Here is an 18,294-nt window from a genome sequence, read left to right as displayed (position 1 = left end):
AATGTTACACAGGAATGTGTCCAGGCGGGTTTTGAATGTCTCCAAAGATGGAGACTCCACAACCTCCCTGGGCAGCCTGTTCCAATGGCAAGCATAAATAAACACTTCCTACAAGTTTTGAAGTTAAATAAAAGTTCAAATATTCAACTTTAAATTTTGAGCAAGCTTTTAAATAGAACACCCTCTTCCCCACTTCTATACAAAGATAAAGCAGTGGTGTACAAAGCACACAAGTTAAATTGTGTTTGATAACTGGGGAATAGCCTTACTGTCAGTTATCAAACAAATCAGGAGAATAAACATATCTCTATCTTGTAAGATAAGACTAAAACCAAAAATCCACGTTAATCATGATAGAAGTGAAACATCTGAATGCAGAAGCCTCACAGTTATCACTTAAAAGCTTTAAACCCAACTTCCTCTGATCTATTTGCTATTGTAAAGCAAATATCCAAAGAGCACTGACACTTTAACTCTTGGAAAGCAAATAACACATTTACATCAACCACCCCTCCCGCCCTTCCAACACATGGATATGAGAAAGGTCCCAAGCACTCTGTAGTTCCAACACAGTTCCATGTTCAACATTCCTCAGTCAAATCTCTAAACACCTGAGGTGCCAGTTTATAGTGAACAAAAATTAATGAATAAAAACTCTTCTGAGTTCTTACACTCTGCAAAAGAGATCAGAGAAGGAATTTACACTGGGCTAAATCCAAAGTTTAATCTAGCTTTCTTAGGATGTTCTCACCAAGAATATGTTCTCTGGGACACATTTTTAGAATGAAAAGCTACTTGGTTGAAAACAAACGGCTTTACTTTTTATGATGAAAGAGAAATGATGATTGTTGAGTTACACTGTAATACTCTCTTTATGCTGTGTCTGTAGGCTCGTATCTTTAACGAGACCCCTATAAATCCACGAAGATGTCTGCACATCCTTACCAAAATCCTTTACTTGCTGAACCAGGTAAGTGTTATCATTTCTTCCCAGCCAGAATGAATATTCCCAAGGCTAATATAAGGAAGAAGTTCTTTACTGTGAGGGTGATGAGGCCAGAGAAGTGGTGAATGTTCCATCCTTGGCAGTGTTCAAGGCCAGGTTGCACAGAGCCTTGAGAGACATGTCTAGTGTGAGGTGTCCCTGCCTTTGGCAAGGGGTTGGAACTGGATGAGCTTAAGGTCCTTTCAAAGCCAAGCCATTCTGTGATGCTGTGATTCTAATTTCTGATAGCTTTCAGTGTGAAAGAAGTTTTGTACCTCTTCCTGACAGATTTGGGAGGTAGCTTTTTAAGGAGATCCAGAATGGGGTGTTTATGCTTTAGTATTATGTTCTTCCCTCTGACTTGCTGCTAACTGGAGTGAGATACATATCACTGAAGCATTTAATACTTTTTCCATGAGTGCCAAGTGAGAGCTGCTGCTTGATCTGTGGCCATCACAGCCCTGTGCAATGAAAGAGACACTTGTGTTTGCCCAGCTAAAGTGGGAATGGCTGAGACGAAGTGAAAACATAGGCCAAGAAGTGATGAGGTAGAAGGGTGTCTTTTTGTCTGGGGCTAAATTAGAAGCATGATAAGAAAGATTTTCTTCAGATGTTTATGTAGATCAGGTTTCGTGTGTGTCAGGTTGTATTTAACATCAAAGTAGGTTGGACCTCTGCTGTTCAGTCTTAATTCAGGCAGCAAGTAGATCCCTTTTAGGTAAGACAAAACCAAGGATGCCAGAAAAGGGAGCACAGGCTACTTAACAAACTGTTCCATTGCTGTACAGCTATGGATGGCATTTGTTGAAACCAAGTAGCTAGTAGTGGTAAATTTGACAGGTACTCCTCAGGAAACACGAGGTGAGGGAGGGATGGTTTCTAACATGAGAAAAAGCCTCAAAGCAAAGATCCTTGGTGTGTGGGTAGGTGTTAAAAATGGAGGCTGGAGGGAAGGAATGCCATGCAGAGGGACCTCGACATGCTTGTGAGGTGGGCTGATGCCAACCTCATGAAGTTTAAGCATGCCAAGTGCAAGGTCCTACAGCTGGGTCAGACCAATCCCAGGCACAGCTACAGGTTGGGCAGAGAAGAGATTCAGAGCAGCCCTGCGGAGAAGGACTTGGGGGTGTTGGTTTCATGTTCTTTTTATGTTGAGTAAACCAGAACTGCACACAGTACTCCAGGTGAGGTCTCACAAGAATGATTTCATTATTTTTGTTGTTTTTTTCCTTCTTTTACCGGTCTTTCTTTTCTCCGTTCCCTTTTCTTCTTGTCAAGGAAAAAAACAGGGAGGAGAAAAGTGCATCCCTGACTGCCCAGTGGCCATGGGCACGATGCTGCCGCTGTCACAAAGCTTCAGTGGTTGCTGTGGAGTTGCCCATGAGGAGCTGGGACCCTTTGGAACTGGTGAGGGCATCGGCGTCTCCGTGGAAACCACGGGGGCATTGTTACGACTCTTATGTGGGGTATTTAAGGCCCTGGCGCACCCTAGAGGTGGCAGTTGCCCTGTGAATCCACAGCAAGTCTGCATCCGAGGACACAGAAGATGCCAGTGGACAAGGGATCGAACGCCCGCTCCCAGCCCGCCGAGGGCAGGCCAGGAGTGCAAAGGAGGCGCCAGGTGAGGGCTGGGGCAGGAGTGAGAGGCCGGTGGTGGGACGGGGCCACATGGAGCTGCCTCGGGGCCGGGGCCGGGCTTGCCGGCACTGCGGGGGCTGCTGTGCCAAGGCAGCCGCCTCCATCACACACCTCTTCCTCCTCCTCCTGCCCGCAGGTGGGCCACAGGCCACAGCCTGAGGAAGGGCGGCGTGGGATCACGGTACCACAGCTGCCCTACCAACGAAGGTATCAGCCCATCGAGACCCAGCAGGAACAGGTAGGGACCCCGAGGGAGACAGGGCCAAACACCTTCCCAACCACGGGCATGCCGGGGCTGCTGTGGGCTGGGGCCATGGCCGGCGGGTGGCCAGCCCTTTCCCCAGCCAGCTCTGGGAGCAGGCAGCAGCCACCTGTGGGCCTGAGCCTTGCCGTGGGGCTGGCAGGGGAGCCCAACTGCATGAGCTCCCAACAGCTGGGATACGGGCGCAAGAGACACTATCACAGAGCCTCTCTCCTCGACTTCTCTTGCAGGTGGGCAGCGTGAGGTGCAGAGCGGTGCTGCCCCGCAGCATGAGGACAGAGGAGCAGACACTTCCTCGGCCAGTGGTGGTGGAAAGGACACCTCGGCCGCCACCTCGGCCAGTGAGAGAAGCCAGCAGGCTGCCTCGCCCGACATGGGCACCCTCTGCCCCTGCAGCCAGATTCACTGACATGGCCATCGGCAGGACAAGCAACAGCCAAAAGCAGCTTTGCACAACCGCTGCCCAGCAGCACCACATCCCCGCACATGGCAGCACTGTTGCGAGGCCACGGAGCTGGCAGCCTGCCCCACACAGGCCCACAGCCTGTGCCACAGCGCAGGGCACAAGAAATGTGAGCGCGGTCCTGCGCAACAACAGCGCTGAGAGCCGGGGACCCTACCAGCAGGCAGTGGCATGCCAGGACCCAGCATACAGCAGGGCTGCAATGACAAGAAGATACACTGTCAGGGCACCTAACGGCAGCAAAGCCACCGCCACTCAGCCTGCTCCTGATCCTAACACCCGTGCGAGCACTGCTGCTTCCCAGAGCAGGAAGACGGGGCGAGAGGGCAGCCTCAATGACAAGTTGCTGGGGCTGCACAAGAAGGTTCTTGCAAAGCCTCTGCCCGCCCTGCGCAGCAACATCGAGGCTTTGCAACACGCCAGGAGGAGCCGCTTGGCCAGAGCTCCTGAGGAAGAGGAGTACCAGGCACCTCTCGTTCCCATGGCACCAGCACCAGCATCTCGTGGCTTTAGCAGGCAGGCTGCTGCAGCACAAGCCCAGCGCCAGGCACCTGCCATGAACAGCTCAGCAGAAAATGACGCAGATCTGAATTTCCCATCCAGGTGCGTCAAGAAGCTTCCTTTCAGAGCTGGTGTCGAGGTGATAGAGGCACCAGCCTCTCCCGCCATCGGCAGGCAGGCTGCAGCAGGACGAGCACAGGGCCGGGCACCTGCCCCGCACAGCCACAAAGAAAGCAACATGGATATGAAGGTCACACCCAAGAGCATCCTCAGGAAGGTCCATTTCAGAGATGCTGTTGAGGAGGAGGCAGAGACCGCAGCCTCTTGTGGCTTTGACAGTCAAGCTCTGGCAGCAGAAGCACAGTGCAATGCACCTGCCTCCGACAGCATCATAGTAAGAGATGCAAAAGTGCGTGTCACACCCAGTGTCGGTGCAAGCTCCCAGTTCTGGAATATGATCGAGGAGGAGGCAGAGGAAACAGATTCTTCTCACAATGGTGATGAGGAGGCAGCACCGGAGGCAGCACCAGAGGCAGAGAGTCAGGCATCTGTCCTGCTCAGCCCAGATGCCTGTGAGTTGGTTCCACAGGGAGCAGCCCTGCTCAGCACAAGGGAGCCTCTGGTCCAGGCTGTGGCAGTGGATCAGGAAACCAGCCAGCAGCTGCTGGAACCTCAGGGCATGACCCAAATGCTGGATGCGGCAGTGGACAAAGAGGAGAAAGAGTGGGTAGAGGACATTGATAAAGTGCTGTCCCAAGTGGAAGAGATCATCATACGCAACCTCTGGGTCAACCCCTCGGTCCCAGAGCTCTTCCAGGACCCCCAGGCCGATATCCAGGAGGGGTCTGACTTCCCCAGCAGCATGGACATTGAAGTGACAGGGGAGGCAGGTGGAGACCTGCAGAACACGTCTCCTATCCCAGCCGGACCCACAGCCACTGAGTCGACAGCTTCTACATTAGCTGCATCTGCGGAGGAAGAGGAGCACCGCGCACGTCTCACTCCAGTGGCACAGGAGGAGGTGGAACCGGCACCAGTTTCTCCTGCCTGCGTCGAGCAGGAGGCAGCACCACAGGCACAGAGGCAGGTACCTGCCCTGCTCAGCCCTGATGCCTGTGAGGTGGTTGTAGAAGAAATGGCAAGGACCGTCACTGAAGAGGTCCTGATCATGAGCCTGGCCGTTGTCCAGGGAGCCAGCCAGCAGCTGGTGGAGTATCAGGACATGACCCAAATCCTGGGTGTGTCAATGGCAGCACTGACGCCTGCAGCACCTGAGCACGTTGAGTCTGCTGTGGCTTCGGAGCCTCAGGGAGAGGCCAGTGCAGCCGCTGCCTCCCCAACAGTGCCTGAGGATGAAGTGGCTGCTTTCTTGACTGAGATCCCTGCAACAGAGCCTGGAACATCCCACATTCCTCCAGGAGCAGATGATAGTGGAGATGCAGCAGCTTCTCCCTTGTGTCGGGACTCTCGGCGCCAGGTGAGTGAGGCGCGTGTGGTTGGCACCGGGGATCCCAAGGCCTTGGACGGCAGCTCCCAGGTTTTGTGACAGGGCTATTTCTGGTGCTGCCTGTGTCATCCCACTGACATTGCCCCCATCCCCTGCCTGTGCTCTTGCTACCCTGCAGGGTAGGCTCAGACGCTTTGTGAGGAAACACCTGGGCAAGGCTGTGACTGTCATCCAGGGAACAAGGCAGCAGCAGGTGAAAGAGCCAGACGTGGCACAAAGCTTGGATGTGGAGTCACCGTCAACGTCGCCTGCTGTAGTTCAGGACAGCGAGAACCAGCCAGGTACTTGCCCGAGTTGGGTGGCACCCAGGCCAGACCGGCAGCAGTGTTTGCGTGAGTTCGGGTGTGTCCCAGCCTCCCCTCCATGGGCCGAAGGCTGCGTGGAGACCTCCTAGCAGACCTTCCAGTATCTGAAGGAGGCCAATGAGGATGCTGTTAAGGAGAAGTTCTTTACTGTAAGGGTGGTGAGGCACTGGAACGGGTTGCCAAAGGAAGTCCCTTGCCTACAGCTCTTCTTCCTCCACAGGCATTGCCACTCTTCCAGACCAAGGAGCGGCCCCACGGCGACGACTCTCCCGCTTCAGGAGAGTGCTGAGGGCTCTGCGCAAGGCTTTCACTTGCTCATGCCTCACCCCACGTGTGGAGGAGTAGCGCCCTGCTGCCAGCGCCAGGCCCAAGGCAGCTGTGCTGAGGATGTCATGCTGCAGCCTGCACTTGTTGTGGCTGCTTTCTTGGGCCAATAAATAATAACTCGTTTCCCCCCCCACTGCTCGTCTCTGCCTGTATGTTGGTTAGAGCATGTTTGTGTAATTCACGGACCTCTATATTTAATTAACGTAAAACAACTGACTTCAATCTAAGCGGCTACCTATCTGTTGCAATTAGTTCTAGTTTACACACAGTATGCTAGAGATTGGAAGAGACCTCAAAAGATCATCTCGTCCAGTCCCGCTTCCGGAGCGGGAACACCTACATAATGTTACACAGGAATGTGTCCAGGCGGGTTTTGAATGTCTCCAAAGATGGAGACTCCACAACCTCCCTGGGCAGCCTGTTCCAATGGCAAGCATAAATAAACACTTCCTACAAGTTTTGAAGTTAAATAAAAGTTCAAATATTCAACTTTAAATTTTGAGCAAGCTTTTAAATAGAACACCCTCTTCCCCACTTCTATACAAAGATAAAGCAGTGGTGTACAAAGCACACAAGTTAAATTGTGTTTGATAACTGGGGAATAGCCTTACTGTCAGTTATCAAACAAATCAGGAGAATAAACATATCTCTATCTTGTAAGATAAGACTAAAACCAAAAATCCACGTTAATCATGATAGAAGTGAAACATCTGAATGCAGAAGCCTCACAGTTATCACTTAAAAGCTTTAAACCCAACTTCCTCTGATCTATTTGCTATTGTAAAGCAAATATCCAAAGAGCACTGACACTTTAACTCTTGGAAAGCAAATAACACATTTACATCAACCACCCCTCCCGCCCTTCCAACACATGGATATGAGAAAGGTCCCAAGCACTCTGTAGTTCCAACACAGTTCCATGTTCAACATTCCTCAGTCAAATCTCTAAACACCTGAGGTGCCAGTTTATAGTGAACAAAAATTAATGAATAAAAACTCTTCTGAGTTCTTACACTCTGCAAAAGAGATCAGAGAAGGAATTTACACTGGGCTAAATCCAAAGTTTAATCTAGCTTTCTTAGGATGTTCTCACCAAGAATATGTTCTCTGGGACACATTTTTAGAATGAAAAGCTACTTGGTTGAAAACAAACGGCTTTACTTTTTATGATGAAAGAGAAATGATGATTGTTGAGTTACACTGTAATACTCTCTTTATGCTGTGTCTGTAGGCTCGTATCTTTAACGAGACCCCTATAAATCCACGAAGATGTCTGCACATCCTTACCAAAATCCTTTACTTGCTGAACCAGGTAAGTGTTATCATTTCTTCCCAGCCAGAATGAATATTCCCAAGGCTAATATAAGGAAGAAGTTCTTTACTGTGAGGGTGATGAGGCCAGAGAAGTGGTGAATGTTCCATCCTTGGCAGTGTTCAAGGCCAGGTTGCACAGAGCCTTGAGAGACATGTCTAGTGTGAGGTGTCCCTGCCTTTGGCAAGGGGTTGGAACTGGATGAGCTTAAGGTCCTTTCAAAGCCAAGCCATTCTGTGATGCTGTGATTCTAATTTCTGATAGCTTTCAGTGTGAAAGAAGTTTTGTACCTCTTCCTGACAGATTTGGGAGGTAGCTTTTTAAGGAGATCCAGAATGGGGTGTTTATGCTTTAGTATTATGTTCTTCCCTCTGACTTGCTGCTAACTGGAGTGAGATACATATCACTGAAGCATTTAATACTTTTTCCATGAGTGCCAAGTGAGAGCTGCTGCTTGATCTGTGGCCATCACAGCCCTGTGCAATGAAAGAGACACTTGTGTTTGCCCAGCTAAAGTGGGAATGGCTGAGACGAAGTGAAAACATAGGCCAAGAAGTGATGAGGTAGAAGGGTGTCTTTTTGTCTGGGGCTAAATTAGAAGCATGATAAGAAAGATTTTCTTCAGATGTTTATGTAGATCAGGTTTCGTGTGTGTCAGGTTGTATTTAACATCAAAGTAGGTTGGACCTCTGCTGTTCAGTCTTAATTCAGGCAGCAAGTAGATCCCTTTTAGGTAAGACAAAACCAAGGATGCCAGAAAAGGGAGCACAGGCTACTTAACAAACTGTTCCATTGCTGTACAGCTATGGATGGCATTTGTTGAAACCAAGTAGCTAGTAGTGGTAAATTTGACAGGTACTCCTCAGGAAACACGAGGTGAGGGAGGGATGGTTTCTAACATGAGAAAAAGCCTCAAAGCAAAGATCCTTGGTGTGTGGGTAGGTGTTAAAAATGGAGGCTGGAGGGAAGGAATGCCATGCAGAGGGACCTCGACATGCTTGTGAGGTGGGCTGATGCCAACCTCATGAAGTTTAAGCATGCCAAGTGCAAGGTCCTACAGCTGGGTCAGACCAATCCCAGGCACAGCTACAGGTTGGGCAGAGAAGAGATTCAGAGCAGCCCTGCGGAGAAGGACTTGGGGGTGTTGGTTTCATGTTCTTTTTATGTTGAGTAAACCAGAACTGCACACAGTACTCCAGGTGAGGTCTCACAAGAATGATTTCATTATTTTTGTTGTTTTTTTCCTTCTTTTACCGGTCTTTCTTTTCTCCGTTCCCTTTTCTTCTTGTCAAGGAAAAAAACAGGGAGGAGAAAAGTGCATCCCTGACTGCCCAGTGGCCATGGGCACGATGCTGCCGCTGTCACAAAGCTTCAGTGGTTGCTGTGGAGTTGCCCATGAGGAGCTGGGACCCTTTGGAACTGGTGAGGGCATCGGCGTCTCCGTGGAAACCACGGGGGCATTGTTACGACTCTTATGTGGGGTATTTAAGGCCCTGGCGCACCCTAGAGGTGGCAGTTGCCCTGTGAATCCACAGCAAGTCTGCATCCGAGGACACAGAAGATGCCAGTGGACAAGGGATCGAACGCCCGCTCCCAGCCTGCCGAGGGCAGGCCAGGAGTGCAAAGGAGGCGCCAGGTGAGGGCTGGGGCAGGAGTGAGAGGCCGGTGGTGGGACGGGGCCACATGGAGCTGCTTCGGGGCCGGGGCCGGGCTTGCCGGCACTGCGGGGGCTGCTGTGCCAAGGCAGCCGCCTCCATCACACACCTCTTCCTCCTCCTCCTGCCCGCAGGTGGGCCACAGGCCACAGCCTGAGGAAGGGCGGCGTGGGATCACGGTACCACAGCTGCCCTACCAACGAAGGTATCAGCCCATCGAGACCCAGCAGGAACAGGTAGGGACCCCGAGGGAGACAGGGCCAAACACCTTCCCAACCACGGGCATGCCGGGGCTGCTGTGGGCTGGGGCCATGGCCGGCGGGTGGCCAGCCCTTTCCCCAGCCAGCTCTGGGAGCAGGCAGCAGCCACCTGTGGGCCTGAGCCTTGCCGTGGGGCTGGCAGGGGAGCCCAACTGCATGAGCTCCCAACAGCTGGGATACGGGCGCAAGAGACACTATCACAGAGCCTCTCTCCTCGACTTCTCTTGCAGGTGGGCAGCGTGAGGTGCAGAGCGGTGCTGCCCCGCAGCATGAGGACAGAGGAGCAGACACTTCCTCGGCCAGTGGTGGTGGAAAGGACACCTCGGCCGCCACCTCGGCCAGTGAGAGAAGCCAGCAGGCTGCCTCGCCCGACATGGGCACCCTCTGCCCCTGCAGCCAGATTCACTGACATGGCCATCGGCAGGACAAGCAACAGCCAAAAGCAGCTTTGCACAACCGCTGCCCAGCAGCACCACATCCCCGCACATGGCAGCACTGTTGCGAGGCCACGGAGCTGGCAGCCTGCCCCACACAGGCCCACAGCCTGTGCCACAGCGCAGGGCACAAGAAATGTGAGCGCGGTCCTGCGCAACAACAGCGCTGAGAGCCGGGGACCCTACCAGCAGGCAGTGGCATGCCAGGACCCAGCATACAGCAGGGCTGCAATGACAAGAAGATACACTGTCAGGGCACCTAACGGCAGCAAAGCCACCGCCACTCAGCCTGCTCCTGATCCTAACACCCGTGCGAGCACTGCTGCTTCCCAGAGCAGGAAGACGGGGCGAGAGGGCAGCCTCAATGACAAGTTGCTGGGGCTGCACAAGAAGGTTCTTGCAAAGCCTCTGCCCGCCCTGCGCAGCAACATCGAGGCTTTGCAACACGCCAGGAGGAGCCGCTTGGCCAGAGCTCCTGAGGAAGAGGAGTACCAGGCACCTCTCGTTCCCATGGCACCAGCACCAGCATCTCGTGGCTTTAGCAGGCAGGCTGCTGCAGCACAAGCCCAGCGCCAGGCACCTGCCATGAACAGCTCAGCAGAAAATGACGCAGATCTGAATTTCCCATCCAGGTGCGTCAAGAAGCTTCCTTTCAGAGCTGGTGTCGAGGTGATAGAGGCACCAGCCTCTCCCGCCATCGGCAGGCAGGCTGCAGCAGGACGAGCACAGGGCCGGGCACCTGCCCCGCACAGCCACAAAGAAAGCAACATGGATATGAAGGTCACACCCAAGAGCATCCTCAGGAAGGTCCATTTCAGAGATGCTGTTGAGGAGGAGGCAGAGACCGCAGCCTCTTGTGGCTTTGACAGTCAAGCTCTGGCAGCAGAAGCACAGTGCAATGCACCTGCCTCCGACAGCATCATAGTAAGAGATGCAAAAGTGCGTGTCACACCCAGTGTCGGTGCAAGCTCCCAGTTCTGGAATATGATCGAGGAGGAGGCAGAGGAAACAGATTCTTCTCACAATGGTGATGAGGAGGCAGCACCGGAGGCAGCACCAGAGGCAGAGAGTCAGGCATCTGTCCTGCTCAGCCCAGATGCCTGTGAGTTGGTTCCACAGGGAGCAGCCCTGCTCAGCACAAGGGAGCCTCTGGTCCAGGCTGTGGCAGTGGATCAGGAAACCAGCCAGCAGCTGCTGGAACCTCAGGGCATGACCCAAATGCTGGATGCGGCAGTGGACAAAGAGGAGAAAGAGTGGGTAGAGGACATTGATAAAGTGCTGTCCCAAGTGGAAGAGATCATCATACGCAACCTCTGGGTCAACCCCTCGGTCCCAGAGCTCTTCCAGGACCCCCAGGCCGATATCCAGGAGGGGTCTGACTTCCCCAGCAGCATGGACATTGAAGTGACAGGGGAGGCAGGTGGAGACCTGCAGAACACGTCTCCTATCCCAGCCGGACCCACAGCCACTGAGTCGACAGCTTCTACATTAGCTGCATCTGCGGAGGAAGAGGAGCACCGCGCACGTCTCACTCCAGTGGCACAGGAGGAGGTGGAACCGGCACCAGTTTCTCCTGCCTGCGTCGAGCAGGAGGCAGCACCACAGGCACAGAGGCAGGTACCTGCCCTGCTCAGCCCTGATGCCTGTGAGGTGGTTGTAGAAGAAATTGCAAGGACCGTCACTGAAGAGGTCCTGATCATGAGCTTGGCCGTTGTCCAGGGAGCCAGCCAGCAGCTGTTGGAGTATCAGGACATGACCCAAATCCTGGGTGTGTCAATGGCAGCACTGACGCCTGCAGCACCTGAGCACGTTGAGTCTGCTGTGGCTTCGGAGCCTCAGGGAGAGGCCAGTGCAGCCGCTGCCTCCCCAACAGTGCCTGAGGATGAAGTGGCTGCTTTCTTGACTGAGATCCCTGCAACAGAGCCTGGAACATCCCACATTCCTCCAGGAGCAGATGATAGTGGAGATGCAGCAGCTTCTCCCTTGTGTCGGGACTCTCGGCGCCAGGTGAGTGAGGCGCGTGTGGTTGGCACCGGGGATCCCAAGGCCTTGGACGGCAGCTCCCAGGTTTTGTGACAGGGCTATTTCTGGTGCTGCCTGTGTCATCCCACTGACATTGCCCCCATCCCCTGCCTGTGCTCTTGCTACCCTGCAGGGTAGGCTCAGACGCTTTGTGAGGAAACACCTGGGCAAGGCTGTGACTGTCATCCAGGGAACAAGGCAGCAGCAGGTGAAAGAGCCAGACGTGGCACAAAGCTTGGATGTGGAGTCACCGTCAACGTCGCCTGCTGTAGTTCAGGACAGCGAGAACCAGCCAGGTACTTGCCCGAGTTGGGTGGCACCCAGGCCAGACCGGCAGCAGTGTTTGCGTGAGTTCGGGTGTGTCCCAGCCTCCCCTCCATGGGCCGAAGGCTGCGTGGAGACCTCCTAGCAGACCTTCCAGTATCTGAAGGAGGCCAATGAGGATGCTGTTAAGGAGAAGTTCTTTACTGTAAGGGTGGTGAGGCACTGGAACGGGTTGCCAAAGGAAGTCCCTTGCCTACAGCTCTTCTTCCTCCACAGGCATTGCCACTCTTCCAGACCAAGGAGCGGCCCCACGGCGACGACTCTCCCGCTTCAGGAGAGTGCTGAGGGCTCTGCGCAAGGCTTTCACTTGCTCATGCCTCACCCCACGTGTGGAGGAGTAGCGCCCTGCTGCCAGCGCCAGGCCCAAGGCAGCTGTGCTGAGGATGTCATGCTGCAGCCTGCACTTGTTGTGGCTGCTTTCTTGGGCCAATAAATAATAACTCGTTTCCCCCCCCACTGCTCGTCTCTGCCTGTATGTTGGTTAGAGCATGTTTGTGTAATTCACGGACCTCTATATTTAATTAACGTAAAACAACTGACTTCAATCTAAGCGGCTACCTATCTGTTGCAATTAGTTCTAGTTTACACACAGTATGCTAGAGATTGGAAGAGACCTCAAAAGATCATCTCGTCCAGTCCCGCTTCCGGAGCGGGAACACCTACATAATGTTACACAGGAATGTGTCCAGGCGGGTTTTGAATGTCTCCAAAGATGGAGACTCCACAACCTCCCTGGGCAGCCTGTTCCAATGGCAAGCATAAATAAACACTTCCTACAAGTTTTGAAGTTAAATAAAAGTTCAAATATTCAACTTTAAATTTTGAGCAAGCTTTTAAATAGAACACCCTCTTCCCCACTTCTATACAAAGATAAAGCAGTGGTGTACAAAGCACACAAGTTAAATTGTGTTTGATAACTGGGGAATAGCCTTACTGTCAGTTATCAAACAAATCAGGAGAATAAACATATCTCTATCTTGTAAGATAAGACTAAAACCAAAAATCCACGTTAATCATGATAGAAGTGAAACATCTGAATGCAGAAGCCTCACAGTTATCACTTAAAAGCTTTAAACCCAACTTCCTCTGATCTATTTGCTATTGTAAAGCAAATATCCAAAGAGCACTGACACTTTAACTCTTGGAAAGCAAATAACACATTTACATCAACCACCCCTCCCGCCCTTCCAACACATGGATATGAGAAAGGTCCCAAGCACTCTGTAGTTCCAACACAGTTCCATGTTCAACATTCCTCAGTCAAATCTCTAAACACCTGAGGTGCCAGTTTATAGTGAACAAAAATTAATGAATAAAAACTCTTCTGAGTTCTTACACTCTGCAAAAGAGATCAGAGAAGGAATTTACACTGGGCTAAATCCAAAGTTTAATCTAGCTTTCTTAGGATGTTCTCACCAAGAATATGTTCTCTGGGACACATTTTTAGAATGAAAAGCTACTTGGTTGAAAACAAACGGCTTTACTTTTTATGATGAAAGAGAAATGATGATTGTTGAGTTACACTGTAATACTCTCTTTATGCTGTGTCTGTAGGCTCGTATCTTTAACGAGACCCCTATAAATCCACGAAGATGTCTGCACATCCTTACCAAAATCCTTTACTTGCTGAACCAGGTAAGTGCTATCATTTCTTCCCAGCCAGAATGAATATTCCCAAGGCTAATATAAGGAAGAAGTTCTTTACTGTGAGGGTGATGAGGCCAGAGAAGTGGTGAATGTTCCATCCTTGGCAGTGTTCAAGGCCAGGTTGCACAGAGCCTTGAGAGACATGTCTAGTGTGAGGTGTCCCTGCCTTTGGCAAGGGGTTGGAACTGGATGAGCTTAAGGTCCTTTCAAAGCCAAGCCATTCTGTGATGCTGTGATTCTAATTTCTGATAGCTTTCAGTGTGAAAGAAGTTTTGTACCTCTTCCTGACAGATTTGGGAGGTAGCTTTTTAAGGAGATCCAGAATGGGGTGTTTATGCTTTAGTATTATGTTCTTCCCTCTGACTTGCTGCTAACTGGAGTGAGATACATATCACTGAAGCTTTTAATACTTTTTCCATGAGTGCCAAGTGAGAGCTGCTGCTTGATCTGTGGCCATCACAGCCCTGTGCAATGAAAGAGACACTTGTGTTTGCCCAGCTAAAGTGGGAATGGCTGAGACGAAGTGAAAACATAGGCCAAGAAGTGATGAGGTAGAAGGGTGTCTTTTTGTCTGGGGCTAAATTAGAAGCATGATAAGAAAGATTTTCTTCAGATGTTTATGTAGATCAGGTTTCGTGTGTGTCAGGTTGTATTTAACATCAAAGTAGGTTGGACCTCTGCTGTTCAGTCTTAATTCAGGCAGCAAGTAGATCCCTTTTAGGTAAGACAAAACCAAGGATGCCAGAAAAGGGAGCACAGGCTACTTAACAAACTGTTCCATTGCTGTACAGCTATGGATGGCATTTGTTGAAACCAAGTAGCTAGTAGTGGTAAATTTGACAGGTACTCCTCAGGAAACACGAGGTGAGGGAGGGATGGTTTCTAACATGAGAAAAAGCCTCAAAGCAAAGATCCTTGGTGTGTGGGTAGGTGTTAAAAATGGAGGCTGGAGGGAAGGAATGCCATGCAGAGGGACCTCGACATGCTTGTGAGGTGGGCTGATGCCAACCTCATGAAGTTTAAGCATGCCAAGTGCAAGGTCCTACAGCTGGGTCAGACCAATCCCAGGCACAGCTACAGGTTGGGCAGAGAAGAGATTCAGAGCAGCCCTGCGGAGAAGGACTTGGGGGTGTTGGTTTCATGTTCTTTTTATGTTGAGTAAACCAGAACTGCACACAGTACTCCAGGTGAGGTCTCACAAGAATGATTTCATTATTTTTGTTGTTTTTTTCCTTCTTTTACCGGTCTTTCTTTTCTCCGTTCCCTTTTCTTCTTGTCAAGGAAAAAAACAGGGAGGAGAAAAGTGCATCCCTGACTGCCCAGTGGCCATGGGCACGATGCTGCCGCTGTCACAAAGCTTCAGTGGTTGCTGTGGAGTTGCCCATGAGGAGCTGGGACCCTTTGGAACTGGTGAGGGCATCGGCGTCTCCGTGGAAACCACGGGGGCATTGTTACGACTCTTATGTGGGGTATTTAAGGCCCTGGCGCACCCTAGAGGTGGCAGTTGCCCTGTGAATCCACAGCAAGTCTGCATCCGAGGACACAGAAGATGCCAGTGGACAAGGGATCGAACGCCCGCTCCCAGCCTGCCGAGGGCAGGCCAGGAGTGCAAAGGAGGCGCCAGGTGAGGGCTGGGGCAGGAGTGAGAGGCCGGTGGTGGGACGGGGCCACATGGAGCTGCCTCGGGGCCGGGGCCGGGCTTGCCGGCACTGCGGGGGCTGCTGTGCCAAGGCAGCCGCCTCCATCACACACCTCTTCCTCCTCCTCCTGCCCGCAGGTGGGCCACAGGCCACAGCCTGAGGAAGGGCGGCGTGGGATCACGGTACCACAGCTGCCCTACCAACGAAGGTATCAGCCCATCGAGACCCAGCAGGAACAGGTAGGGACCCCGAGGGAGACAGGGCCAAACACCTTCCCAACCACGGGCATGCCGGGGCTGCTGTGGGCTGGGGCCATGGCCGGCGGGTGGCCAGCCCTTTCCCCAGCCAGCTCTGGGAGCAGGCAGCAGCCACCTGTGGGCCTGAGCCTTGCCGTGGGGCTGGCAGGGGAGCCCAACTGCATGAGCTCCCAACAGCTGGGATACGGGCGCAAGAGACACTATCACAGAGCCTCTCTCCTCGACTTCTCTTGCAGGTGGGCAGCGTGAGGTGCAGAGCGGTGCTGCCCCGCAGCATGAGGACAGAGGAGCAGACACTTCCTCGGCCAGTGGTGGTGGAAAGGACACCTCGGCCGCCACCTCGGCCAGTGAGAGAAGCCAGCAGGCTGCCTCGCCCGACATGGGCACCCTCTGCCCCTGCAGCCAGATTCACTGACATGGCCATCGGCAGGACAAGCAACAGCCAAAAGCAGCTTTGCACAACCGCTGCCCAGCAGCACCACATCCCCGCACATGGCAGCACTGTTGCGAGGCCACGGAGCTGGCAGCCTGCCCCACACAGGCCCACAGCCTGTGCCACAGCGCAGGGCACAAGAAATGTGAGCGCGGTCCTGCGCAACAACAGCGCTGAGAGCCGGGGACCCTACCAGCAGGCAGTGGCATGCCAGGACCCAGCATACAGCAGGGCTGCAATGACAAGAAGATACACTGTCAGGGCACCTAACGGCAGCAAAGCCACCGCCACTCAGCCTGCTCCTGATCCTAACACCCGTGCGAGCACTGCTGCTTCCCAGAGCAGGAAGACGGGGCGAGAGGGCAGCCTCAATGACAAGTTGCTGGGGCTGCACAAGAAGGTTCTTGCAAAGCCTCTGCCCGCCCTGCGCAGCAACATCGAGGCTTTGCAACACGCCAGGAGGAGCCGCTTGGCCAGAGCTCCTGAGGAAGAGGAGTACCAGGCACCTCTCGTTCCCATGGCACCAGCACCAGCATCTCGTGGCTTTAGCAGGCAGGCTGCTGCAGCACAAGCCCAGCGCCAGGCACCTGCCATGAACAGCTCAGCAGAAAATGACGCAGATCTGAATTTCCCATCCAGGTGCGTCAAGAAGCTTCCTTTCAGAGCTGGTGTCGAGGTGATAGAGGCACCAGCCTCTCCCGCCATCGGCAGGCAGGCTGCAGCAGGACGAGCACAGGGCCGGGCACCTGCCCCGCACAGCCACAAAGAAAGCAACATGGATATGAAGGTCACACCCAAGAGCATCCTCAGGAAGGTCCATTTCAGAGATGCTGTTGAGGAGGAGGCAGAGACCGCAGCCTCTTGTGGCTTTGACAGTCAAGCTCTGGCAGCAGAAGCACAGTGCAATGCACCTGCCTCCGACAGCATCGTAGTAAGAGATGCAAAAGTGCGTGTCACACCCAGTGTCGGTGCAAGCTCCCAGTTCTGGAATATGATCGAGGAGGAGGCAGAGGAAACAGATTCTTCTCACAATGGTGATGAGGAGGCAGCACCGGAGGCAGCACCAGAGGCAGAGAGTCAGGCATCTGTCCTGCTCAGCCCAGATGCCTGTGAGTTGGTTCCACAGGGAGCAGCCCTGCTCAGCACAAGGGAGCCTCTGGTCCAGGCTGTGGCAGTGGATCAGGAAACCAGCCAGCAGCTGCTGGAACCTCAGGGCATGACCCAAATGCTGGATGCGGCAGTGGACAAAGAGGAGAAAGAGTGGGTAGAGGACATTGATAAAGTGCTGTCCCAAGTGGAAGAGATCATCATACGCAACCTCTGGGTCAACCCCTCGGTCCCAGAGCTCTTCCAGGACCCCCAGGCCGATATCCAGGAGGGGTCTGACTTCCCCAGCAGCATGGACATTGAAGTGACAGGGGAGGCAGGTGGAGACCTGCAGAACACGTCTCCTATCCCAGCCGGACCCACAGCCACTGAGTCGACAGCTTCTACATTAGCTGCATCTGCGGAGGAAGAGGAGCACCGCGCACGTCTCACTCCAGTGGCACAGGAGGAGGTGGAACCGGCACCAGTTTCTCCTGCCTGCGTCGAGCAGGAGGCAGCACCACAGGCACAGAGGCAGGTACCTGCCCTGCTCAGCCCTGATGCCTGTGAGGTGGTTGTAGAAGAAACGGCCAGGACCATCTCTGAAGAGGTCCTGATCATGAGCCTGGCCGTTGTCCAGGGAGCCAGCCAGCAGCTGGCGGAACATCGGGACATGTCCCAAAACTCAGATGAGGCAATGGCACTAATGGCATCTGTGTGGACTGGGGACACTGAGTCTCCTGTGTGTGGAGACCATCAAGGAGAGGCTGAAACAGCCATTGTCTTGCCAGAAACACAGAGAGAGGAAGTGGCAGCTTCATGGCCTGAGATGCCTGTGCCAGAGGCTGGAGCATGCCACTCTGCCCCAGAAGCAGCCAACGAAGGAGAAGCAGGAGCTTCTGCCTTTGATCGTGAATCTGGGCACCCGGTGAGCGAGGCACATATGGCTGGCACCGGAGATACTGTGGAGATTCAAGCAGGAGTCTCGCATGGGCTACCTGTGGCAGAGAGATTCCTGCTGCTCCCTATGCCAGAGCCTCTGGAGGAGCCGGAGAGGAGCAGCATGGCCCACACCAGTCACAGGCTCGACATGCAAAGGAGAGCCAGCCTGCCTTGGCTGCTGGGCAGCTCTGTGGAAAGGGAGCTCCAGCAGCAGGAGGGCCAGAGGCCTCGTTTCGCCTTGCGGCGGGGACGGATGCCCAGTCACAGGCAGGTGAGTGCCAAGGACAGGATGGG

General features: G+C 53.2%; 1 protein-coding gene across 1 annotated transcript in view; it reads left to right on the top strand.

Annotated features, from left to right (window-relative positions):
- Positions 1 to 17,677: 17,677 nt before the first annotated feature.
- Positions 17,678 to 18,294, top strand: part of LOC133276737 (uncharacterized) — a 68,221-nt gene continuing 67,604 nt past the window's right edge. Inside the window, exon 1 of the mRNA XM_061467874.1 lies at positions 17,678 to 18,275. Coding sequence (XP_061323858.1) covers positions 17,678 to 18,275 — 598 coding nt within the window. The remainder of the gene's footprint in view (positions 18,276 to 18,294) is intronic.

Source organism: Pezoporus flaviventris, unplaced genomic scaffold, assembly GCF_033815535.1.
Source record: "Pezoporus flaviventris isolate CSIRO_AGI_PZ_B2104156 unplaced genomic scaffold, CSIRO_AGI_Pfla_v1 ptg000046l, whole genome shotgun sequence".
Taxonomy (NCBI): domain Eukaryota; kingdom Metazoa; phylum Chordata; class Aves; order Psittaciformes; family Psittacidae; genus Pezoporus; species Pezoporus flaviventris.
The sequence above is the reverse complement of the archived record's forward strand: the minus strand, read 5'-3'. Positions and strand labels throughout refer to the sequence as shown.